This window comes from Bos taurus, chromosome 4 (assembly GCF_002263795.3).
Source record: "Bos taurus isolate L1 Dominette 01449 registration number 42190680 breed Hereford chromosome 4, ARS-UCD2.0, whole genome shotgun sequence".
Lineage (NCBI taxonomy): Eukaryota > Metazoa > Chordata > Mammalia > Artiodactyla > Bovidae > Bos > Bos taurus.
This window is the reverse complement of record NC_037331.1, coordinates 93,738,121-93,763,458: the sequence shown is the minus strand read 5'-3', so window position 1 is coordinate 93,763,458 and position 25,338 is coordinate 93,738,121. Positions and strand designations below refer to the sequence as shown.

General features: G+C 43.1%; 1 protein-coding gene across 4 annotated transcripts in view; it reads left to right on the top strand.

Moving 5' to 3' along the window:
* Positions 1–14,598: 14,598 nt before the first annotated feature.
* Positions 14,599–25,338, top strand: part of UBE2H (ubiquitin conjugating enzyme E2 H) — a 102,223-nt gene continuing 91,483 nt past the window's right edge. For 3 of the 4 annotated variants that reach the window (XM_059885706.1, XM_059885704.1, XM_059885703.1), the window contains exon 1: positions 14,629–15,103. Coding sequence is in view for 2 of the 4 variants with exons in the window: in XM_059885703.1 (XP_059741686.1) it covers positions 15,051–15,103 (53 nt within the window). In the remaining 2 variants the exon portion in view is untranslated. Of the gene's footprint in view, positions 15,104–25,338 lie in introns of all 4 variants that reach the window. The other variant, NM_001037614.2, reaches the window with a different exon arrangement.

The following is a 25,338-nucleotide window of genomic DNA, read 5'->3' as shown; positions in this document are numbered from 1 at the left end:
TTAGTTTGTTGTGATCCACACAGTCAAAGGCTTTAATGTAGTCAGTGAAACAGAGGTAGATGCTTTTCTGGAATTCCCTTGCTTTCTCTATGATCCAATGAATGCTGGCGATTTGATCTCTGGTTCCTCTGCCTTTTCTAAGCCCAGCTAGTACATCTGGAAATTCTTGGTTCACATATTGGTGAAGCCTAGTTTGAAGGATTTTGAGCATTACCTTATTAGCATGTGAAGTAAGCGCAATCGTGCAGTAGTTTAAACATTCTTCGGCATTGCCCTTCTTTGGGATTGGGATGAAAACTGACCTTTTCCAGTCCCCTGGCCACGGCTGAGTTTTCCAAATTTGCTGACATATTGAACACAGCACTTTCACAGCATCATCTTTTAGGATTTTAGATAGCTCAGCTGGAATTCCATGGTAGCTCAGTCAGTAAAGAACCTGCCTGCAATGCAGGAGACATGAGACCCAGTTTCAATCTCTGGGTTGGGAAGATTCCCTTGAGAAGGAAACACCGATCCACTCCAGTATTCTTGCCTGGGAAATCCCATGGACAGAGGAGCCTGGTGGTTTACAGTCCATGGAGTCACAAAGGGTCAGTTATGACCTATGGATTAAACCACAGCCACCACCAATTCCACCCTTATGCAAAATTCAAGAAAGGCATTTACATAGATTTTGTCAGATACGTGTTTGCAAATTCTCCACTCTCTGGATTCTCCTTCTGCTGTCTTGATATGTCCTCTGAAGTACAAAACTTTCAAATTAAAAAATATTTTGAGGCACATCTTTTTATTACTTTATGTATGCATATATCAATGTGTACTGTATAAAAAAACTCAGTAATATTTGACATAAGATTATATTCACTTCAGATGTACAATATAGTGATTTGATACATGTACATATTTCAATATGATCATCTTTAACCAAGAAGAATGTTGATTGAATTAAAGCTATCATCATAAAGTTTGGTAACATTCCCCTCACCTCTACGCCCGCTCCTACCCCCACACACCACCATCTGCCTTTGTGGGCCAGTGAGCTGAGGGCACCCCTTTGCCACGTGACCACTGGAATAAGACCCAAGCAACCAGAGTGCCTGGGGAAAACCAAACTGCCTCTTGAGATATTGGGAGAAAGTCAGAGGAGGAAAATTTAGGAAGGAGAAAGAACCAGGAGTCCTGTTTTCTCACTTTTTGCTTTTTCTCTGCTCAACTCAGCAGATTCTCACATCTAACTTTCCCCTAAGACAATTCCATTTCTCCTCTTGTATAGCAAAAGAGACTTGGCTGGCATTGAGAGGAATAAGAAAAATTTGGTTAAGTCCTTTCAGACTTAAAATTTCAAAGGTCCTGACTCAAAGTATGTGTAACCTTCCTGGTATTAGGCCAATTTCCCCTAGTCTATCGGGGTCCAGCAGATGAATTCCCAAGGTGCCCTGTGACAGCTGGGACTGGAATTCAGAACCTCAGATTTTGAAACCATCTGCCTCAGGGCGGGGCTTCCCAGGTGGTGCAGTGGTAAAGAATCTACCTGCCAATGCGGGAGACACAGGAGATGTGGGTTTGATCCCTGGGTTGGGAAGATCCCCTGGAGGAAAAAATGGCAACCCACTCTGGTATTCTTGCCTGGAAAATTCCATGTACAGCAGAGCCTGGCGGGCTACAATCCATGAGGTTGCCAAGAGTCAGACATGACTGAGTGACTGAGCACACGCACATTCACACAGACACGCACGCACGCCTCAGAACCAGAACCTCTTCCTCCCTTCAGAGAGCCAGGTCAGGGCACTGGGTGTGGAAGCCTTGTCTCCACACGTTCTGCCTTTTAAGTGCAAATGTCTGTTTTAGGCACAGAAAATATAAAGAGGAATGAGAAAATTCCTGCTCACAGTGCAGTAGGGAAGCTGTAGCAGAAACAAGTAGCTATGCCAACCATGTGACACCCACAAGCGAGAAGTGCTGGGCACACACGGAACCTGGCAAGCTGCCTGTAACTCCAGTCGATGGTCTCAGATGGGCAGCTGTGTGTGCCCTTGCAGGGGACCTGTGCCTCCCGCAGCCCCGCACACTGGAAGAAAGGGTAAGCCCCACATTTGGTGGGACAAGAATGGGGAGTTCTGCCCCAGAGAGGGCAAAGTAGGACATTCAGTGAAAAGAAAAGCTGTGGCTCTTTAAGTCGAGCAGAGAACAGAGGACAGGAGAAGTTGAGAGAGGAGGGAAGAGGATGCTCGGTCAGCAGTTGTTTTTGCTGTGACCCAGGGCAACAAGGAAGAGTAGGGTTTTGCTTTGTTTTTTTTTTTAAGTAGTATCTTTGTTGAGCTGTAAGCCACATACCATACCATCCACTCAAAGTGTGAAATTCAATGTTGTTTAGTACATTTACAGAGTTTTACAATCATCACCACATTATTAGAACATTTTCATCACCTTGAAAAGACACCTCTTCCAGTCAGTGGTCATTCCCCCCATTCTTCCTATTTCTCCAAGGCTAGGCAACTATCAATCTACTTTCTGTTTCTGTACCTAGTTCCATTCTGACATCTGATATAAAAGAAATTTTACAATGTTTTTGTGAGTGGCTTATTTCTCTTTGCATCATATCTTTGAGGCTCAACCAGGGTGAGTTAGTATTTCATTTCTCTTCACTGCTGAATAATATCCCATTGTATGGTTATACCATTTTACTTATCCATTCATCAGTTGATTGACATTTGGGTTGTTTCTACCATTAAGAATAACGGTGCTTATAAACATTCATGGACAAGATTTATATGAAAGAGTAGGACTTTTCAATTAGTCCTTATCAATTATTTATTGACTGCCTCTGTGTATATAGCATAGTGATAGCTGTAGGGGTGAGAGAACAGATGTAGGAGGGTTGAAACCCAAAGAACTATGTTTTATTTTATTTATTAAAAAAAAATTTTTTTTTTCTGTTCTTTGGCCATGTTATGCTGCATGTTGGATCTTATTTCCCTGACTAGAGATCATGCCTGCACCCCCTGCAGTGGACCACCATGGAAGTCCCCTAAGAACTACAAATATAAATATAATTCCCCAAATGTCCTCTGACTAAAGAGATTTAAAATCAAAATACATCATGTGACTCTTCAATGGATTCTGGCTCAAAAAAAAAAAAAAAAAAGCCGTAGAGGGAACAGTTAGGAACATCTGATTATGAACTGGAAATTAGATGATATTAGAGGCAGTGAATAAAAGCATCCCAAAGAAAAGGAAAAGCAAGGTGGCAAAGTGGTTATCTGAGGAGGCTTTATAAACAGTGGAAGAAAGAAGAGAAGCAAAAAGCAAGGGAGAGAGAGAAAGGTACATCACATTTAAATGCAGAGTTCCAAAGAATAGCTAGGAGAGACAAAAAGGTCTTCTTCAGTGAACAGTGCTTAATAATAGAAGAAAACAGCAAAAGAGGAAAGACTAGAGATCTGTTTAGGAAAATCAGAAACATCAAGGGAGGATTCCACCCCAAAATGGGCACAATAAAGGATAAAAATGGTAGAGACCTAGTAGACGCTGAAAAGATCAAGAAAAGATGGAAAGGATACACAGAAGAACTGTATAAAAAAGATCTTAATGAACCAGATTACTATGATACTGTGGTTAGTCACCCAGAGCCAGATACTCTGGAGTGTGAAGTCAAGTGGGCCTTAAGAAGTACTGCTGTTAATAAAGCTAGCGGATGCGATGAAATTTCAGCAGAACTATTCAAATCCCTAAAGGATGATGCCATCAAGGTTTTGCATTCATTATGTCAGCAAATCTGGAAGGCCCAGCAGTGGTCACAGGACTGGAAAAGGTCAATCCTCATCCCATGCCCAAGAAGGGTAGTACCAAAGAATGTGCTAACCATTGAAGTTGCACTCATCTCCACATGCTAGTAAGGTCATGTTTAAAATCTTGCCTGTTAGGCTTCAGCATTATGTGAATCAACAACTTCTAGATGTCCGAGCTGGGCTTAGAAAAGGAAGGGGAACTAAAGTTCAAATTGCCAACATTCTCTGGATTAGACAGAAAGCAAGGGAATTTCAGAAAAACATCTATCTCTGTTTCATTGACTACAATAAAGCCTTTGACTGTGTGGATCATGACAAACTGTGGAAAACTCTTAGAGAGATGGAAATACCAGACCATCTTACCTGTCTCCTGAGAAACCTGTATGAGGGTCAAGAAGCAACAGTTAGAACTCTGAATGGAACACATGATTGGTTTAAGACTGAGAAACCAGTACAACAGGGCTGTCTGCTATAACCTTGTTTGTTTAATCTATACCCTTAGCACATCATGAGAAATGCCAGGCTCAAAGAGTTACAAGCTGGAATCAAGATAGGCGGGAGAAACATCAACAATCTCAGATACTCAGATATGCAGATGATACCACTCTAATGGCAGAAAGCGAAGAGGAACTAAAGAGCCTCTTGATGAGGGTGAAGGAGTAAAGTGAAAGAGCCGGCTTAAGAGTATTAAAAAAAACTGAGATCAAGGCATCCGGCCCCACTACTGCATGGCAAATAGAAGGGGAAAAGGTGGATACAATGACAGATTTCTTCTTCTTGGGCTCTAAAATCACTGCACAAGCTGGAATGAAGATTGCCAGGAGAAATATCAATAACCTCAGATATGCAGATGACACCACCCTTATGGCAGAAAGCGAAGAAGAACTAAAGAGCCTCTTGATGAAAGTGAAAGAGGAAAAAAAAAAAAGTGAAAGAGGAGAATGAAAAAGTTGGCTTAAAACTCAACATTCAGAAAAGTAAGATCATGGCATCACTTCATGGCAAATAGATGGGGAAACAGTGGAAACAGTGACAGACATTATTTTGGGGGGGCTCCAAAATCACTGCAAGAGGATGGAAATTAAAAGACACTTGCTCCTTGGAAGAAAAGTTGTTGCTAGACAGCATATTGAAAAGCAGAGACATTGCTTTGCCAACAAAGGTCTGTCTAGTCAAGGCTATGGTTTTTCCTGTGGTCATGTATGGATGTGAGAGTTGGACTATAAAGAAAGCTATCTGTCAAAGAACTGATGGTCTTAAACTGTGGTGTTGGAGAAGACTCTTGAGAGTCCCTTGGACTGCAAGGAGGTCCAACCAGTCCATCCTAAAGGAAATCATTCCTGAATATTCATTGGAAGGACTGATGTTGAAGCTGAAACTCCAATACTTTGGCCACCTCATGCGAAGAACTGATTCATTTGAAAAGACCCTGATACTGGGAAAGATTGAAGGCAGGAGGAGAAGGGGACGACAGAGGATGAGGTGGTTGGATGGCATCACCGATTCAATGGACATGAGTTTGAGTGAATTCCAGGAGCTGGTGATGGACAGAGAGGCCTGGTGTGCTGCAGTCCATGGGGTCGCAAAGAGTCGGACACGATGGAGTGACTGAACTGAACTGAACTGAAAATCGCTGTGGGCCGTGACTGCAGCCATGAAATCAGAAGACAATTGCTTCTTGGCAGGAAAGTGATGACAAACCTAGACAGTGTGTTGAAAAGTAGCGACATCATTCTGCTGACAAAGGTCCATATAGTGATCACGTATGGCTGTGAGAGCTGGACTGTAAGGAAGGCAGAACACCAAAGAATTGATGCATTTGAACCGTGGTGCTGGAGAAGACTCCTGAAAGTCCCTTGGACAGCAAGGAGATCAAACCAGTCAATCTTAAGGGAGATCAATCCTGAATATTCACTGGAAGGACTGATGCTGAAGCTGAAGATCCAGTATTTTGTGGTCATCTGATGCTAACAGATGACTCATTAGACGTCTCTGATACTGGGAAAGATCGAGGGCAGGGGAGAAGGAGATGTCAGAGGATGAGACGGTTGGATGGCATCACTAATGCAATGGACATGAACTTGGGCAAACTCCAGGAGATGGTGAGGGGCAGGGAGGCCTGGAGTGCTGCAGTCCATGGGTTGCAAAGAATCATATATGACTGGGTGACTGAACAACAACAACAGAGACTCATTGCTTATTTTCTTATGTGTGATAATGATATGGTTATAAAGGAAAATGTCCTTGTTTGCAAGGTATGCATGCTGATGTATGCAGGGCTGAAGTGTCATGGTGTCTGAAGATTATTTTCAAAAAGTTTAGCCAAAAAATGTACATATACATACATGCCTGCTGCTGCTGCTGCTGCTAAGTCGCTTCAGTCGTGTCCGACTCTGTGTGACCCCGTAGACGGCAGCCCACCAGGCTCCCCTGTCCCTGAGATTCTCCAGGCAAGAACACTGGAGTGGGTTGCCATTTCCTTCTCTGTTGCATGAAAGTGAAAATTGAAAGTGAAAGTGAAGTCGTGTCCAACTCCTAGCGACCTCATGGACTGCAGCCTACCAGGCTCCTCTGTCCATGGGATTTTCCAGGCAAGAGTACTGGAGTGGGTTGCCACTGCTTTCTACATGCAAGTAAAACAAATATGGCAAAATGTTAACAGTTGTTAAATTTGGATGGTGGGTATTTGGGTGGTCATTGTTGTGTTTTCTCATATTTTGAGCATATTTGAACATTTCCAAAATAAAAATCTAAAATAAAAATAATTACAAAGCAAAAGATCTAATGCAGGTAAGGAGATAAAGGTTAGGGGTGTATCTTTTTTTAATTTATTTTTTATGTATTTGGCTGTGCCATGTCTTAATTGTACTGGACCTTCACTGGGGCATGCAGGCCACGTGGGATCTATTATAGTTCCTTGACTAGGGCTAGAACCTGCACACCCAGAACCCGGGTCTCCTGCACTGGGAGCATGGAGTCTTAATCCCTGGACCAGCAGGGAAATCCCAAGGGTAAATCTTTTTACAAAAGGGGGTCAGAGAAGGCCTCTCTGAAGGCAGACATTGACTAAATGCATTAAGGAGGGAGTTGGCCACAAGGATTCAGGACAGGGCATTCCAGCAAGAAGGAACAGCCAGCTCAGAGGCCCTGATGTGGAAACAGGCTTGGTGTGTGGACACAAGCACTGAGAGAGCCTGAGGGTGTGTCATCGAGGCAGGAAATGAGGTTGAAAAGGTAGCCTAAATCCAGATTATATAGCATCACAGAATTGAGATTTTAGTCTACATTTAAGGATGACCTACTAATGAATCATGAGTGAGGAGTTCCTTGGGTCAAATTATATTTTAAAACATCTCTCTGGCTCCTGGGTGGTGAGTGTGGTGGTCAGAAGGAAGAGAGGAAGCAGAGAGGCTGATAAGTAGGATTTATTGCAGAGCTTCCCTGGTGGCTCAGATGGTAAAGCATCTGCCTACAATGTGGGAGACCCGAGTTCAATCTGTGGGTTGGGAAGATCTCCTGGAGAAGGAAATGGCAACCCACTCTAGTATTCTAGCCTGGAAAATCCCATGGATGGAGGAACCTGGTAGGCTACAGTCCGTGGGGTCACAAAGAGTCAGACATGACTGAGTGACTTCACTTCACTTTACTTTATGGCGTTTCAGATTAGGTGATGGCACAGGGCAAAGGACTTAGTTTTGCCAAGTATGTCCCAGAAGGGGAGTTCTTATGGAGTTTGCTGATGGGCATGGGAATGAAGGGAAAAAACAGTTAAGGGAGACTCCAAGGACAGCCTGAGCCTCTGGCCAAATGGTGGTGCCGTCTGCTGAGATGGGGAACTCTGGACCGGAGGCACAGACTCTTCCTTTACAGAGGAACATTAGTTGGGTTTAGAATGGCCTGGAAGTCTTCATGGTCATGGAGGAAGTGGAATTGGGGTTGGGCCTTCAGAATAAGGAGTTCATCAATGTCAGCAAATGAAGGTTTTCATGTGAGTTAACAAACAGGGTTGCCCAGCTGATCTGAATCCTGGTGCTGACATTTACTGGCTATGTGACTGGGGGCCAATCACTTACCTTCTTTGACCTTGAGGTTCTTCATCCATAAAATAGGCAAAATCACATCTGTCCTTTCAGGTGTTAGGTTGTAACACACCTTGGCACAGTGCCTGGCACAGAGAAGGTACTCAACATACAGGGTTTCCTGCTACTCTGTAGAGGGCATTAGGAAGGAGTAACTTTGTGAGCATCCAAAGGACTGCTTTAAGCTGCTTATTTTTGGTTGCCTTTTTAGCTAGAGTCGTCCTTTCTTCCTTATATTTATATATTTGAACACTATGTGCCACATGCAGTTCTAGCCCTTGCATGAATTGCAGTGAGTGAAACAGACAAAATCCCTGCCTTCTTGTAGCTTACATTTTGGTGGAGGGAGAAGACAAACATAACTAATTAATAGACAGTATGTAATGTATATATGCTGCTGCTGCTGCTGAGTCGCTTCAGTCGTGTCCGACTGTGCGACCCCATAGACGGCAGCCCACCAGGCTTCCCATCCCTGGGATTCTCCAGGCAAGAACACTGGAGTGGGTTGCCATTGCCTTCTCTAATGCATGAAAGTGAAAAGTGAAAGTCAAGTCGCTCAGTCGCGTCCGACTCTAGCGACCCCATAAACTGCAGCCTACCAGGGTCCTCTGTCCATGGGATTTTCCAGGCAAGAGTACTGGAGTGGGGTGCCATTGCCTTCTTCGAATGTATATATGAGATGGTGCTAAGTCCTAGGGAGAAAACAAAACAGGGAAGGGGAAGAGGAGACACTGGGGTAGAGCTAGGACTGCAATTTTAAATAGGATGCCAAGAGAAGACTCTACTGAGAAGGTGACATCTCTGTAAAGCCCTAAAGGAGAGAAGGGAGGAAGCCAAGTTTTTTAACTAAATGTAGAATGTTTTAGACCAAAAGAGGCAAGTTCAAAGGCCCTGAGGCAGGAGCATACTTGGTACGTCTGAGGGACAGCTAGAAGGCCAGTATGGCTAGAAAAGTGTGAGTGAGGGAAGAAGGTAGGAGCAGCTTCTATATGGCATGGGAAGCCTGCAATGGTTTTGGCTTTAGTGTGGAGTTAAATGGGAGTCCTCAGAGGATTTTGAACAGTGGGTATCTGGTTTATGGTTTAAAAGGATCACTGGTTTCTATCTGTGTGAATTCAGTGGTTAAAGAGAGGAGGCCTGTTGGGAAGCAATTCTAGTAAGGATGATGATTTCAGTATTAGAAGGAGGGGTCAAGGATTGTAAAGTCCATGGCCTTTGACCTCAGCAGCTGAAGGATATATTTAGTTGAACCAAATGATGTTGCTGATATTTGATTGTTCTTGGCCTTAAAAAGTAACCATTTCATATATCCAATTTCAGTTCAGTTCAGTTCAGTCACTCAGTCGTGTCTGACTCTTTGCGACCCCATGAATCGCAGCACGCCAGGCCTCCCTGTCCATCACCAACTCCCGGAGTTCACTCAGACTCAGGTCCATCGAGTCAGTGATGCCATCCAGCCATCTCATCCTCTGTCGTCCCCTTCTCCTCTTGCCCCCAATCCCTCCCAGCATCAGAGTCTTTTCCAATGAGTCAACTCTTCGCATGAGGACGCCAAAGTACTGGAGTTTCAGCTTTAACATCATTCCCTCCAGAGAAATCCCAGGGCTGATCTCCTTCAGAATGGACTGGTTGGATCTCCTTGCAGTCCAAGGGACTCTCAAGAGTCTTCTCCAACACCACAGTTCAAAAGCATCAGTTCTTCAGCGCTCAGCCTTCTTCACAGTCCAACTCTCACATCCATACATGACCACAGGAAAAACCATAGCCTTGACTAGACAGACCTTTGTTGGCAAAGTAATGTCTCTGCTTTTCAATATGCTATCTAGGTTGGTCATAACTTTTCTTCCAAGGAGTAAGCATCTTTTAATTTCATGGCTGCAGTCACCATCTACAGTGAGTACCCAATTTAATAATGGCCATTTACTGAGAAGGGAAAAACTATGTGAGGAGGTGGTGGGGAGGGTATCAGCAGTTTATTTTTGGACATGAAAAGATGTTGAACAGGCAGCCATATATTCATGTCTGGAGTTCAGGAGCGAGGTCCCAATCAGAAATGTACATTAGGGAGTCAGAGCACAGAGGGCAGTTATAGCTCTGAGACTGGATGAGGTCACATAGGGATTAAACGTAGACGAAGGAGAACAGAGGCCTCTGCTCCCCAGAGGCCTGGGGAGCAGGCCAGGGGCCTCTAGCATTTCCAGATTGGAGAGATGAGGAAGCAGCAAAGGAAACACAGGAAGCCACGACTGGCAAAACAAGGGTTCCAAACAGGGAACTGGCCTCAATGAATAATGTAGGTGTGGATAATTTCCAACCTCCCTCTATCCTTGAGCCTTGGCATTATGGAGTGCTTGTGTGTGTGTGTGTGTGTGTAAGAAGGACATGGTAATATCTTATCCAAGGCTAGATCTTTAGAGATTACAGCATCTCTTCTTCTATTTGATCCAGGCGAAGGTAATGCAGGTGCTATCATCCCATTTTACAGATGAGTAAACTGGGACACGAAGATTAGGTTTCTTGCCCAAGTTACATCAAGGTATCTGTCTCCAAGTTCCACATTCTCATTGAATCATGCTTGTTTGGTGCAGGTGGGGGCGTGTTGGTGTTTCCCCAGGGGGCCTGCTGTCAGAGGGAGTGTGCAGAGAATCCCAAGGGAATGACAGCAGTGTAGGAGATGCAATCTTACCATCCTGGCCACTGCTGGCTATTGGAGCCCTACTGACTGCTTCTGTGGGGACAAGTTGTAACAGGGTTACACGGAGGAGACTTGAAATGAGTTTTAAGCTTTCATTTCCTGGCAGCAAGAAAACTGCTGAATTTATTGCCCTCTTGAGGGCTCTGGATCTGTGATCTCTGATACAAAGTGCTCCAAACTAAAAATGAGACTATTTCTCGACAGAAATGGTCAAACAGAATCAGAAGGCCTTATCTGGGGGACTTTCACATCTGGTGGGGACAGTGATAAATCCACTTTAGTTTTAGGGCCATTGTGTTAGTAGGGACCTTCGGAGATAGAGAAGCTTCTGGGCTAGGTTCTTTTACATACTCTGCTGAATGATGGGTTCATCTTACTCCGTCTGAATGTCTTGCTCAAAGCAGTATATTCTCTGCAAACTTGTTTTCTTGCCTTTGAGAAGCTGCTCCTTAGATCAGAGGCTCCTTTGGTCAAGCTTGGCCCTGCCCTGGGGAGAGATAAACAGGCCTGAATACATTTCCCAGATTGCAAAAGTGGCGAGTCAGTCAGGGCTGAACAGCTGTGCCCTCGTAGCGCCACTGGTTGTCCCTGATAAGGAAGAACATGGCTCATTCTAGCGCACTGCCATGAGTGCACACACATAAACAGACACTCCCAGGCCCTGGTGTTATTTTAGAGTAAATTATTGACATTCTGAATAGCTGAAACCTTGGGGGGAAAGGTGAGCACAAACTTACTCTGCTCAAGAGGAGCTCCAGGTCCAGAAGCCAAAAGATGTCAAACCAGGGCTGTCACTTGGCACCATTTTGGAGCCACTTTTTGAACCTATGTGGTCAGGGGCGGGTTCAGAAGCCCTCTGAAGCTCCAGAAGGAGGAGGGAATGGAGAAGAAGTCAGAAAGGGAGCGGTGGATTTATGAAGGAGCAGATGGCAAAATGCCCAGAGAGAAACTCAGTAAAAATGTGAACATACCTTCACCGCAAAGATGGACCCTATGACATCCTTAAAACAATACCAGAAAAGGGAATTCCCTGGCGATCCAGTGGTTAGAACTCCATGCTTCCACTGCAGGGGCCACAGTTTCGATCACTGGTTGGGGAACTAAGATCCTGCATGCCGTGCATGACCAAATAAATAAATAAATATTAATAAAATTAAAAATACCCCGAAAGTGAATGCTTTTCTTCTTATATGACTTACATCATATAAGGAGTGGGGCAATGGGAGACTGATATTAATAATACCACCAGTAATATCGTCACACTTATAATCATGAAAAGCAATTTATAGTTTACAAGGGGCTTTCACATTAATCTTTTCCATTGATTCCACCAACCCACTCAAGTGGGTAGGGCATTATGAGCCACATTTTACAGATGAGAAAACTGAGGCTCAGGGAGGATATAAGCAATTAACTGAGGCATAATTATGGTCTGGGGAGGGGCAGGTTTGTCCTAAGTAACCCAGAGCTAAGATGCTTACTATGAAGGGTGATTCCTTTTCAAGGATTGCTCAGAGGCTAAATGCATTCTTAGGTAGAGCAGCCCCACCTTCCCTAGAGTGATCCAGAGCAAGCCTCTCTAATCACTCCCCTGATGATTTTTACTTAGTACTTAGGTCACAGCAGCATAACATCTGTGAAGATTAAAGCATCAGGGAAAATGTCTAGATCCACCCTATGCCCTTCTTTCTCAAATGTTCTACCTTTGACCAGCTCTTAGGAAAAAATACCTTCAGGTCCTCTATAAGCTTGCTAACTTGATCTCAGGTGGGGAAGAAAACATCCTTATTTACATAGGACATTATGGAAGCACAGGACCCACCTAGAGGGTCAGGCAGGTGTTTTGATAGTGCTGATGCCTATTGGAATCTTCCAGCAGTGGTTCTCAAACTTTGGCCTGCATCAGCATCATCTGGGGAGATTGTTAAAGACTTGGATGTCCAAGCCCCATCCCAGACCTTTGGAATCAGAATCCCCATGGGTGGGCTCTGGACATTTGTGAGCTTAACAAGCTCCCCAGGTGATTCTGAAGCACACCAAAGCTTGGGAATCACTCAGGTGAAGGGGAACAGGGAACCAGGTGGGGAGGGGAGGGAGCAGCAACGGGAGCCTGGAGAGCCTAAAGGAGACACAGTCATGAACAATTCCCTGCTCTAGCCTTATCTCCCTTTAACAAAGTGGTCAAATAAAGGGGGTTAGAAATCTCGTCATTCAAACATGTGTTCCTTCTGACAGAACTGCAATGTGCAATAGGAAAGAGCAATACAGCCCTTTTAAAAGCAATTAAAATAGCCTGTATTTGTCAGACAGAATAGAGGTGACCAGGCACTGCGGAGAGTGAGAAATAAGTAAGAAATGATTGTTTGATGGATACAGAGTTTCTGTTTAGAGTGATAGTTCTGGAGATAGGTAGTGATGATGATTGTAGTACACTGTGAATGTACTTAATACCATTGAATTTTACATTTTAAAATGGTTAAAATGGCAAATTTTGTGTTATGTATAATTAACACACACACGCAACAATAACGGGTCTTTTGGGGGATGAAATGATAGGCACACACAACATTCAATTTTAAGTGCTGCTGCTCCAGGTTCACGTGTGTGTGTGTATGTTTATGTGTGTGTGCATGCGAGCGTGCATAGGAGGTTACATAAGGGGACCCAACTCACAGCACGTGGTTTGACAGACTACAAGCGTGTTCATGGGGACAAGGGAATAGATAAAAATTTTGAAAATAGATGGCAGCGAAAATGTGATATAAATACAGGAGCTGCCTGGAACATTCCTTCCTGGCCCCTTTGCCTGGTTGACTCCAGGATTCCACATCAGTTCTTTTGGAGTGCCTTGTAGAGCTGCTGCTGCTGCTGCTGCTAAGTCGCTTCAGTCGTGTCCGACTCTGTGCGACCCCATAGACTCCCCCGTCCCTGGGATTCTCCAGGCAAGAACACTGGAGTGGGTTGCCATTTCCTTCTCCAATGCATGAAAGTGAAAAGTGAAAGTCAAGTCGCTTAGTCGTGTCCGACTCCTAGCGATCCCATGGACTGCAGCCCACCAGGCCCCTCTGTCCATGGGATTTTCCAGGCAATAGTACTAGAGTGGGTTGCCATTGCCTTCTCCGCCTTGTAGAGCTGTGTCTCTCAAACTTTACTGCACAAAGGAATCACCGGGGGACCTTGTTAAACTGCAAATTCTAATTCAGTAGGTCTGAGGTGAAGCTCTAGCCTGTGTTTCTAACAAGTTCCCAGGTGATGCTGACAGTCTAGATCTAGACCACACTGGGAGGGCTGTGTAAATTTAAAGTTCACCATGATATCCTTATGTCCACCAGAGTGATTACCACACAATGGGTGATCAATAAATGCTTACTGAATGAATGATGAAGTTATAGGTTTGCTCTAGGAGTTTGGAAGGCAGAACAAACTGTCCTAAACAACAGTATATTTGGGGTACTTCTGCTTCTTTCAGTCATTCACTTTGTGAAATCACCTCATACTGTGTAGATTAGAGATGTTACAACCAAATTGCCATCATGCTGTCTCAACTCTAATCATTGAAAAAATGACCCTATACACATGAAGGATAGCAAACCCTGGTTTGCAAGCTTGAAGAAGCCTGGGTATTCTCTCCTTTCAAGGTGGGAGCAGAGGGCAGGGAACCTGCTGGTTTAGGAATTTCTAGATTTTGGTGCCTGTTTGGGTTAATTGCCACCTTGGCTTCCTTAAATCAAATAAACAGACTTTTTAACAGTGTATGTGGGAAGGAGGTTCATTACCCTGAAACATGAATATGATGATACTGCCATTATTTAACCATTATCGTTTTTGATGATGACAACGACGCTGACAGTTGAGCGATTAAGTGTGTGAGGGAGTTGGGGGAGGGGGCAGAAAGCTGGGCAGGCAGGAAAAAGAGGAACTACAACTCCCAGAATCCCCTGCTAAAGCCCACGCCTCCGCCGCCGCGGCACCCCACCCCTTTCGCCAGCTGGGCCCGCCCCGCCGATGACGTCACAGAGGTGACGTCACGGCGCCCAGAGCGAGGCTGGGGTAGAGAGGCCGATTGAGCAGGAGTCGTCCGCTTGTCGTGGAGGCGGCTTGGGAGCCGGCGAGAGGGTGAGCGGGCGAGCAGGCGAGAGAGCTAGAGCAGGCAGGAGGGAGCGACGCGCGGCGCAGAGGAGCGCCAGGTCCGGGCCGCGGCGGAACCCACAGCCGGAGAGGGGCAGCCCGAGCCGTGCGCCGCGGGGTCCCCACCCCCACTCGGCCGGACAGTGCCCGGTGTTCCCCCCCGTGCGGGGGGCGGCGGCGGCGGCGGCGGCGGCGGCGGCTGACGGGACCAAACAGGACCGCGGGGGTGTTGCCACCTCCATCGAGGAGCCGGCGCGGCCGCGGGCTCCTCAGAGCCGGGGCCCGGGGCCCGTGACAGGCGGGCTGAGGAAGGGCGAGAGGCGGCGGCGGCGCAGGCGACGGGGAGGCAGCGGCGACACCATGTCATCCCCTAGTCCGGGCAAGAGGCGGATGGACACGGACGTGGTCAAGCTGTATCCTTCGTGGAGGGGGAGGAATTCGGGTTCTACGTGGGGGACGATATGGGGATGCCCGGGGCACCCCCTGAAACCTAAGCAGGGGCCCAGTGGCACTCCAGCCCACTGTCCAAGGCTTCCTCCCACCCCTCCCTCCTCCCAGTGCCTACGGAGGCTCCTTGGCACCTCCCAGGAGCCGAGATCCTTCTCAGCTCCCCCTTTATCTGCAGCACCCCGAAATGTGCGTTGTTCCACGCTCTTTCCGCACCCCTAGTCCCCGTGACTTTTCTCCACGACGTTTGGACTCCCAAATGGGTCTTTTTTTTTTTTTTTGCAGTACCAGCCCTCTCTCTTCACCACCAAGCCCACCTTCTTTTTCCTGTTTGCTCGCTCTGAATTTGGGGACTCGAGATAGAAATTCCCTAGAGCGAAGCCTTTCTCCTTTTCTTGAGATGCTTTCATTCCCTCCTCTCACAGTGCTTCTTGAACTGGGGTAACTCAAGTGACCTCCTTTATCCCTAATTCCTTTCTATATTAGGAAGAGAGTAGTCTGCTCAGTGCCCCCCTCTTGTATTAAAGAGCTCTGAATATTTTAGATCAGCTACCCCTATTAAGCTTTCTGGTCCTTAGAAGAACCCCACTCTTTTCTTCCTACCGACAAGGCCTATCCCACCCATAGTATGTGGTGAGGACCCCCAGGCCCTCCAGCAAGCCACCCTCCATATTGTGGCTATGACAGCTGAGGGGGAAGGAGAAAAAGAGGATCTCCTTGACCAAATAGCCCCTGCACTAGCCAGTTAAGCAAACTCCCTGTATGAGAATAAGGTGCTCATAATAACTGCCCTGTTCTTGCCAAGTGACACCCTTTATTTTCCTACTCCCCCCACCCCCAACTTTATGTACTTTGGAGGTAGCAGTGGGAAAGCTCTAACTGATAAGAGTCCTTCAGGCAGTGGTTTTGGTTGGAGTCCAGACCGATTATTTCATGACCAGCTAGAGAAATTCGCGAAGGTTCCTGTGACAAATCGAGACATATTTTGAGGGGTAATTTAGAGAGTGATGAGAGAGAGGAGCCCAGGGTTCCAAAAGACTAAATCCCTCGGAAGAGGGGGAACCCAGGGCTGGAGAGTGGTAGTGTGTGAAACGCAGTTTAAAAAGTCCTGTCTCCTGCTTCTGTTTCTCCTTTACCCCCATCCCCCCACCATTTCCCCCTGTTGCTGGGTTTTGTTTATATAACTCAAGTTGTTTGGCTAGATTCTTCAGGTGAATTCCTTCTTTCTTCCTTTTATTGTTACTGTTTTTGATTGGATGTTTTACCCGTTTGTAGAGATCGATGATTATTGTTGAACAGTCACTTAAACAATTCGCTGAAGTTTTAAAAAAGTAGTTTTTTTCATTTGGTTTAGAAGTGGGGGATGGAAGGGAAGTTGCCTGGGCAAGTGATTCTTCTCCCCCACCCCCCCCAACTCCATAATCTTTTCAGGAATAAGATGTTTTTCTCTTCACTCAGTAAAACTTGATTAGAAATTAGAAACAGTACATGAACGTCTCAGTTTAGGGTTAGAAGTTTAGAATTTGGGGGAGGTGGGAGTGGGAATTAGAGGAGCAAGTAATAAAGTATATATTATGTACCAAATATATGTTTAGGCACAAGTGAAACTGACTCTTTATGAGCTGTTTGTGGCTATGATTGAGTTTTGTAAATGTGTGAATGATAGCCGTAATGTTGGCTTTTCATAAGGTGGCAGGAAAACTTGTAACTATGGCTGTGTGTACATTTTACACAAAGCAGTTTCGGGTTTTATTTTTGTTTAGAAACTAGGAAATGACATGGTGGCAGAATCTTGAGTTATTTTTATCTTGAATTGAGACTTACTGTCACACCTAATGCAAATTTCTGCCTAATGTTTAATTGGGATGGGGGTGAGAGAGAATTCCAGCTGTCTTTGATCAGTGTCAGATTCTCAGATTATATACTTCCATATATTTTTTTAGAAGGCTGAGGATAAAGAGGGTGAGGCCTTACTTGACCTGATGCCTTTTCCATACAGTGCCTTTTGTTCATTTAGTAGTTGTGGCATCTAGAATGATTACCGTATTTAGGAGTCGGGGTGTGGGGGGTGGAGAGGGGGAAGAAAACAGACAAAGAACAGCAGGGTGTCTTTCTTTTTTTTCTTCCCCTAAGTGGCTTATTTCATAGCTTATTTTTAGTAGAAGATGAAGAAAGGCAAAGATGCATTGGCCTTCTGTTCTTTCCCCACCTTCCTCCTCTCTGACAAAAGAAAGCAGAGGCGCTTTAAAATTGTACATGTCTGAGATAGGAGGACAACAGTCTCGGGATTTAAAAGCCAGAGGTTATCTTTGTTTCATGTTTGTTATTTTCTGGTCTGAGTTAAATTTTTTGTATTTCCTTTTGTTGTGCATGTGTGTTGGGGTGGGTGTGTGAGAGATTTTGTGGCCTCGTTTCTCTGTTGAATTCACATTAGTAGGCCCAAATGGAGACAACAGTTTTTTGAGCAAGGTATATTTACCATGAAATTTAAGCAAGGTGTATTTACCAGGACACTGCTAAAATGAATACAATTGTGTGAAACAGTTGAGGGTTGAAAATGAAAGATGGTGTGGAGGAAGTAGGAAAGGTCTGGAGGAATGTACTTGCTTTTTGCCCCTCAGTGCCCCCTTGATTTCTTTGGTGTGTAGGCTGATAGCTGGTTTTGTTGAAATCTCCTGTTTCAGCCCATTTTTGGATGTCTCCTGAGCATAATTATGCCACCAGGATTTACAGCCTGGCAGGGAATCTATATAGTAGGAAAGTAGTGCGTGGGGGTAGGGAAAGAAGAGGATGTGTAACTAATTGGCCACTGCCTTCCAGCACCTCGTTAGGTCCTTTCAGAGACACCGTCTCTGGTTGTTGTTTGGAGTCGGTTATATTTCTTTTGTGACGGGTTGGTAGGAGGAGAGCTGACTTCCAAGTTATGGAGGGAGTGAGTGTTTTGCACCAATGCACTTAATAGTCTGCTGGGCGATTATGTTCTGAAACTCTGACTCATTCATTGTTTCTCTTCTGATCCTTTGCTGAGGGTTGTGCAAACCTCTCCAGGAGCCTAGAAACTGATGTACATGACTTGAGCCCTGTAGGAATGTGTCCCAATCAAAAAACTTGCAAAAAGCCCAAATCCTGTGGAATGGTGGTTGAATAATAGTGTTGCCATTTGTTTTGCAAAGTGAGGTGGGTGGGTGATACTGTGCTGTTCTCAGCCTGGCAAGCTTTGAGGTTTCTATCTCGAACCGGCTGATTATTTAGATTGTCTGAGACCTGGGACTCTGGTGACCTTAAAGCGTGATTTGCCCTAAAGGAATATCGGTTTAAGTTCTCCTGGGTAGAGGAACAAACAAGCTCAGATTACATGGGTTTCCTTGTTGGTGGGGGTTACTCGTCTCACCCTGTTGCACAGCCTGGTGATCCTTTTATCTGTGAACCAGTGGCCCCTGCTGAAGGCTGGAACTGCTTGTTTTGGAAAAGCCTATGCAGGCAAAAGGCCGTAGGCACAGCTCCTCACAGCTTATTGGCTGCTCTGTTACTACCCGGAAAAGGAGGAGGGGCGGAGCTACCAAACAGCTGATGGGAATGTGTGACCAGTGTGTTTATATACAAAAGAAGTTGGAGCTGGGGAGGCCTTGTGAGTGGTGTCACAGGATCAAGTGTATTTTCAAGGGGTAAAAAGAGGAGAGGAAAACCTGACCTGTTAAGAGTACAAGAAATATTCAGGGTTAAATCAGAAAAGTGGATTGATGGTAACGAGAACTTGGCAAGCACTGTGTTTGTTACTGGTGTGAAATTTTGGAACTTAATTTTATAATACCAAGAGTTTTCAAAGAGTCCCTTTTTCAGAGGGAGTGTGGTAGCTAAAAACGGATAGTCACGACTTTAAATGTAATTAACCGACTCCTGCAGGGATTCAAAAGTATAGTAGAAAAGTAAGCTTCCCTTGTAAAAGCTTTAAGAGCAGTGATCAGAAAGGGCCAGTGTCCTATACTAAATTCATTATCAGCATTAGTGAATCTTATAGAATCCTAGTTGTCTGCCTTAGGGTTTCAGAAGCTTTCAGTAACAGGTTCATCCCCTCAGTCATTTCTGCACTTTTCTCACGCCAGCCTTGGGGCTAGATGCTGGGGGTTTCGTAGTGAAAAATTTGGTGTGTGCTTATGTAACTAAAACAGAAAAAATCAAAGTACGTGTTGTGTTATAGCAAGTGAGGACTGTATGTGTCACCTTTTTTTTTTTAATTTTAATAACTCATATTTACTTTCAGAATTGACTTTTCAAGGAATAGAAAGTTTAAAGCGAATTTTATATGATGGGATATATGGGGATCTCTCTCCCTGTTATTTAAAAGATTGATGTTAAAAACTGAAAAACAAATATTAAAATGTGTAGCCATTTGTCTTCAACTTGGGTGTTTTGCTGTTGATCCATAGTTATTCTGTCCCTAAGTTAGTAGTGTTTGTTGCTCTTTTATTTGTGCTAAAAGTGTAGACGGTTCTATTATCTTTTAACTAACTCCAGTGTCATTGGAAAAGTGTGGTTTGCCTTTTACTTCCTGTGATCTCTGTTTTAGTGAGATGAAAAGATGGAAGGTGGAACAGTTTTATGGTCTTCAAGCTAAAAGTTAAAGCTTTGGCAACTCTCAGTGTTCTGAATTTGTCTTCTCTGCCTAGATTTTGGTGACAAATATAACATACTGGCACTTTGGTTAAGCAGGAACCTGCATGAGTAAGCATTCACAGCTTCAGAACATCTGATTCCTGCACTGCAGTTCTAGTAAATTACACACAAGCCTAAAAATTCAGCTTTTAGGGGAAAACAATCTTTGCAGATGTGACCCATAAAAATCCCTTACCTGTTTGCGTGTGTGTATGAGTGTGTTAAAGGAACCTGGATTTGTTGGTTTTCTAGTATTGTGCAGTTTCCCCAGCACCTTGACCTGTACATATCTACATATATTATAGATATATAATTATATGTAATTTAGTATCTTGTCTCAGTCTTACCAGATTTTAATGGTTCCAAGAATCACTGGATTTTTTTGGCATATGATTCAGACCTGCGAAAGTGCTTATAGTGGAATAGCTTTTTAACTGTAGACCTGCAGTGTACATTTTAGTAAAATACTTAAATGAAAAAACTTTAATTGGATTATACGAGTAGTAAGATAATTGAGGAAAATACAGGTTACAAAAAGGGAAAGAAAACCATCTCCCATAAGCCTATCCTTTAAATAAATACTGGTTCTCAAACTTCAGTGTGATCTTAAGGACTTGGTGGTGGTGGTGGTTTAGTCGCTAGGTCGCGTCTGACTCTTGGGATCCCATGGATTGTAGCCCACCAGGCTCCTCTGTCCATGGCATTCTCCAGGCAAGAAAACTGGAGTGTGTTGCCATTTCCTTCTCCAGGAGATCTTCCTGACCCAGGAATCAAACTCAGGTCTCCTGCATTGCAGGCAGTTTCTTTACCGACTGAGCCATGGGGGAAGCCTACTTGGAGGGTTTGTTAAAATGGGTCCCACCGCTGAAATAGTGTGATTCACTCAGTCTAGAGTGGGGCCTGTGAACATACATTTCTGAGAAGTTCCCAGATGATGGTGATGCTGTTCTGTCCAGCAACCACAGTTTGAGAACCATTGTCCTGAAATGTTAACATTATATAGTTTTTTCTTATCAGTGCTTCCCCCCCCTCCCAGGATATATTATTTTCAATCTGTTGATCATACTGTATGTGCCATGTTTTTGCTTAATATTTTTGCAGCTGTTTTTCCCATTTATAAATATCGGATATAATAGCTCATGTAATGGGCTATTATAAGAGCTAAACCATAACCTAAAGCATGCCTGTGCCATTGATTTAATTCTTTGCCTTTTTCCTGTGATAAATAAGATTGAAATTAACATGCATAAGGCTTTTCTTACATTTTTGGATTATTTCTCTTTTCTAGAAATGATATTCTAGATCAGAGAAGGTAAGCTTTTGAGTTAGAATATTTATTTAAAATCTTGAGGTCCCACACCCAGTGGATTCTCACTTTGTTATATTGTGTTTTAGCTGGTGTCCTTTCAGCACTGAAGCAGTCAGCCTGGCATAGTAATGAAAAATGAGTTCTGATCTCTTTGTTTAAACTTTCATGTTGTTTTGTGTGTGTTTGAAAATAGTGATTCTTACATTAGGGATACTTTTGTACTTCTCAAAGTGCCTTCTCTGAGTTGGTAGGTTGCACATAATATATTCATGAGCTGTCTGAGTGGTAAGAGCTGTAGAGTTTTGGTGACTTGATTATTTTTCCTTTTGTTTTTTATTGAGGTATAATTGACATAAAATAACTATACATGTTTAAAGTGATAGATTTGGTAGGTTTTCACATAAGTATCACTCATGAAGCCCATTGCCACAGTCAAGATCGTGAACATACTCATTTTCCCACAGTTTCTCTTGTCACTGTAGATTATTTTGCATTTTCTAGAATTTTATATGAATGGAATCATATACTGTATTGTGTGAATTCTTTCCTCATATTTTTTAGATCCCCCCTTGTTATCATGTAGTTTTTTTTAAACCACTGAGTAGTATTTCACTGTATGGCTGTACCATAATTTGTTTACGCGTTCACCCCTTTGTGGACATTTGGGTTGTTTTCCGCTTGGGGTTATTACAAGTAAAGCTGCTCTGGACATATGCTTCCTTTTCTTTTGGGTAAATATATTAGAGTGGAATAGCTGGATCATGTGGTAGATACAGATTTAACTTTATAATAGGTTGCTTGAATTTAAAAACGTAAATGAGGATGGTTGTGGCATTGAACTCTTGTTTCAGTTGTGTGTTTTAAAGGAGTCCCATTAAATAACATAAGTCTAAACACTGACTTCTGACCTAACTGTCAAAGCTAGTTCTGTGGCTGCCCTTCCCTTTCCCTCATTCAAAGTTAGTTAAATTTTCGTTGTGAAATATTTTTGTTTTGTGGCCCTTTGAAATGGTACTTCAAGAAATATGGTCACAAATAACTTTTATTTTTGCATTTGCTAATAAGACTGTATTTTTGTGAGATGGTAAGCACCCTCTTTGTTGATGGTACCTTTTTCTTGCTTTTTGTAAAGTATTGATAAGAATTTTTTTAACATTAGTTTTACTTAGCACCTCCAGTTTACAAATAATCACATAGGACCCTGTTAAGGTCTAAATTGGTCATATGGACTGTGTATGCGTTTAGTCGCTCAGTGGCGTCAGACTCTTTGTGACTGCATGGACTGCAGCTCACCAGGCTCCTCTGTCCATGAACTTTTCCAGGCAAGAATACTGGAGTGGGTTACCATTTCCTACTCCAGGAGACCTCGACCCAGGGATTGAACCTGCATCTCCTGCATTGGCAGGTGGATTCTTTACCAGTAGCGCCACCTGGGAAGCCCCTTCCTATGGACTAAAAACTCAGATAAAAAGAACCAAGAGGAACCTAGTGGCAGAACTGGAAACAGATTCTAAGAGGGTATCCCTTAATATGTTTTCCTGGAATCTTTTTTTAAAAAGTTAATATTTAGCAAAATAGTGGGGTTTTTTGTTTTGCTTTTTAACTTCTGGCATCCTATATAAGTGATTTGATAAGTTAATTAATAGACATTGCTATAATAATAAATCAAATGTTGCTTTACTAGCACATTTTTATACATTACCAACGTTTGAATGTATACTAGTTTATATGCATGTTGCTTAAAAAATTAACATCTTAGCTACTGACAACTGGAATTTTTAGCTTAGCTAACAAGAATAAAGACAGCCTGTTTTATGTTGGAGTCAGTGACAGTTTATTCACTGGGTGGACTTTGGTTCAGTCCTCAAACATGAGGATGGTGCTCTGAGCATATATGTTAGTATTATTTCCAGATTGCCAAAGTGTAATTTAAGTGCAATGTAGAAATCTATGGAAACATAGGCAAGTCAGTGTGTACTTTTGATAGGCTATTGTTACCTTGGTAATTCTCAGGTGTATGAGAAGAATTGTTATATTTTTATGGGGGTGGAAATGGCAACCCACTCCAGTATTCTTGCTTGGAGAATCCCATGGACAGAGGAGCCTGGCGGGCTACAGTCCCCAGGGTCGCAAAGAGTTGGACACGACTGAGCGACTTCACTTCACTTCACTTCATGGTTATTATAATTTCTTCTCTGTACCTCATCGGATGCTTGGGAACCTGGCAGGTTGTTCGCAGGCTGGTGCCTGTGGTGGCACCTGCCCATGCCCGACAGAACCCAAATCCTTAAGACCCAGGTGGTGGAAAGTCCCACGGGGCAGTTACATGCTCATGAGGGGTGAAGGATCCTTTCCGCCTTACCCTGCCTTTTAGGTATCTGGGGCATCAAGTGGGTGGTTTGAATAGGTGCTTACTGATCTTTTGACCTGTCCTGCAGAGCAGCCAGGAGGCATAGGAAAGCCATGTGATGTGAAGACGCTTGGCTGCACTTTGTCAGGACAGGCATGACTGGTGGGTCTGTCTTTGGGCTCTCAAAAGATACCTGGGCTGTTGCACTTGGAGGAACCATATTTAGGGATTCAGAATATTATTTAATTGATAGGAAATTGAATTGATAGGAAATGGAATGGCTTTGTTCAGCTTCCTGGTTTCCAACTTGTAAACCACTTTTAAGAAGGCGTATTATGTATCAGAGTAAGAGATACTCCCTATATGAGAAATTGTTATTAATATTGTAAATTGTGCATTTTGGCTTTAGTATTAGGCAAAATGTTTCTTTTTCTGTGTATTATGTTTTTATCATGCATGCTTTTCAAGGCTTCTTGGATGATAAAATCTTAGTTGATCAGTAATATAAACAGAAAATTAGATACAGTGTGTGCCTGGTTCATGTTACTTCAGAAGCAATTGGGTTACTACTCAGCTTAGTGAATATAGATTTAGTTGTTTCATTCAGATGGTTCAGTATAACTTTGGTTATCTGAATTTTGCTTTTTAATCAGTTGACTTTCTGTTGTGTAGATTAATTTGAAGGATTGATTAGTTCAAAGATTTGAGTAAACCTTTCTGTTGTAGTGTCTGTCTGTAGAAAGTTGACTTGGTGAGAACTGTGTTCATAAGAGATCACTAGGTATAATATAGTTAGATACATTGTTTTATGGTTTTACAGACTACTGAATGTTTAGTACCCTTTTGCTAATCTATTAATCTAAATCTGTAAATAAATTAATAAGTCTCCTTGGCAACAAAGCTTAAAACTAGGTCATACTTTTTATTTCATTCCAAAGGAAAGAGACTGAATTTGCTTTTTTCACTAACAAATGGTCACCTTGAGAGTCCTACAAGTGGGATTTGGAACTTGGTCACATTGTTAATGCAGATTAAGGCTCCGACAATGAAATCATCCCATGAATTTCTTGTACATTTTGGGTCTTTATTACAAACTTACATGAAATGGATAAAAACAGAAGAGAAATGCATTTTAAATGCTTGTGGTGTTTTCTTATGAGAGGAGTTTTAACTGTTTATCTTAATTTGGTGACCCATCTCAATGTTGCTTTTGAGTATATTTAAGTAAGTATATTAAAATGTAGAACATAATGTGTATTTGATAACAGAATCACTGATCTTGACAACTTGATTTTGGCATTATTAGCATCTGTTGATTTTACCAATTAATTCATTCAGTTCACCAGAGCCACCACCATCTTGATAATAAGAAAAAAACAAACCCTGTATTTTGCTTTTCTATTCATTTGTATCCTCAGAAATTAAAAAACATAATACTTTTCTTTTAAGTCAGGTTTATTTTATGAATGGAAGGAGGAGAGGAAGTAGACCTTTAAGTGTGTTCTTTAGTCTAATTACCTGGATTGCTGCCCATTTCTTCTGGTAGTGAAGAAAGGCCACCCTTGAATGCTGCCTTTGATTATCACAAGATGTATATTTGAGTATACCTGTATTGACTCATTCACCTTCTTGTGAACATTTACTTGCTTTCTTCTTTCTATAGGCTCTTAGAGTAGACAGATTCTATCAATCTTTGAGTAATTAACGTGGCTTTTCCTTTGAGTTTTAGCCAAGAGTTTTATAATATGTTAACAATGACATATCGGGAAGACTATTGGTGACTCAAAAAGACTAAATTCTTTTCATATATTTCATTCTGTATGTCTGTTTTCTATTAGTGTGCCTCTCTTATACTGTGACTAATTTCTAGAAATCAGACAAAAGAGTTG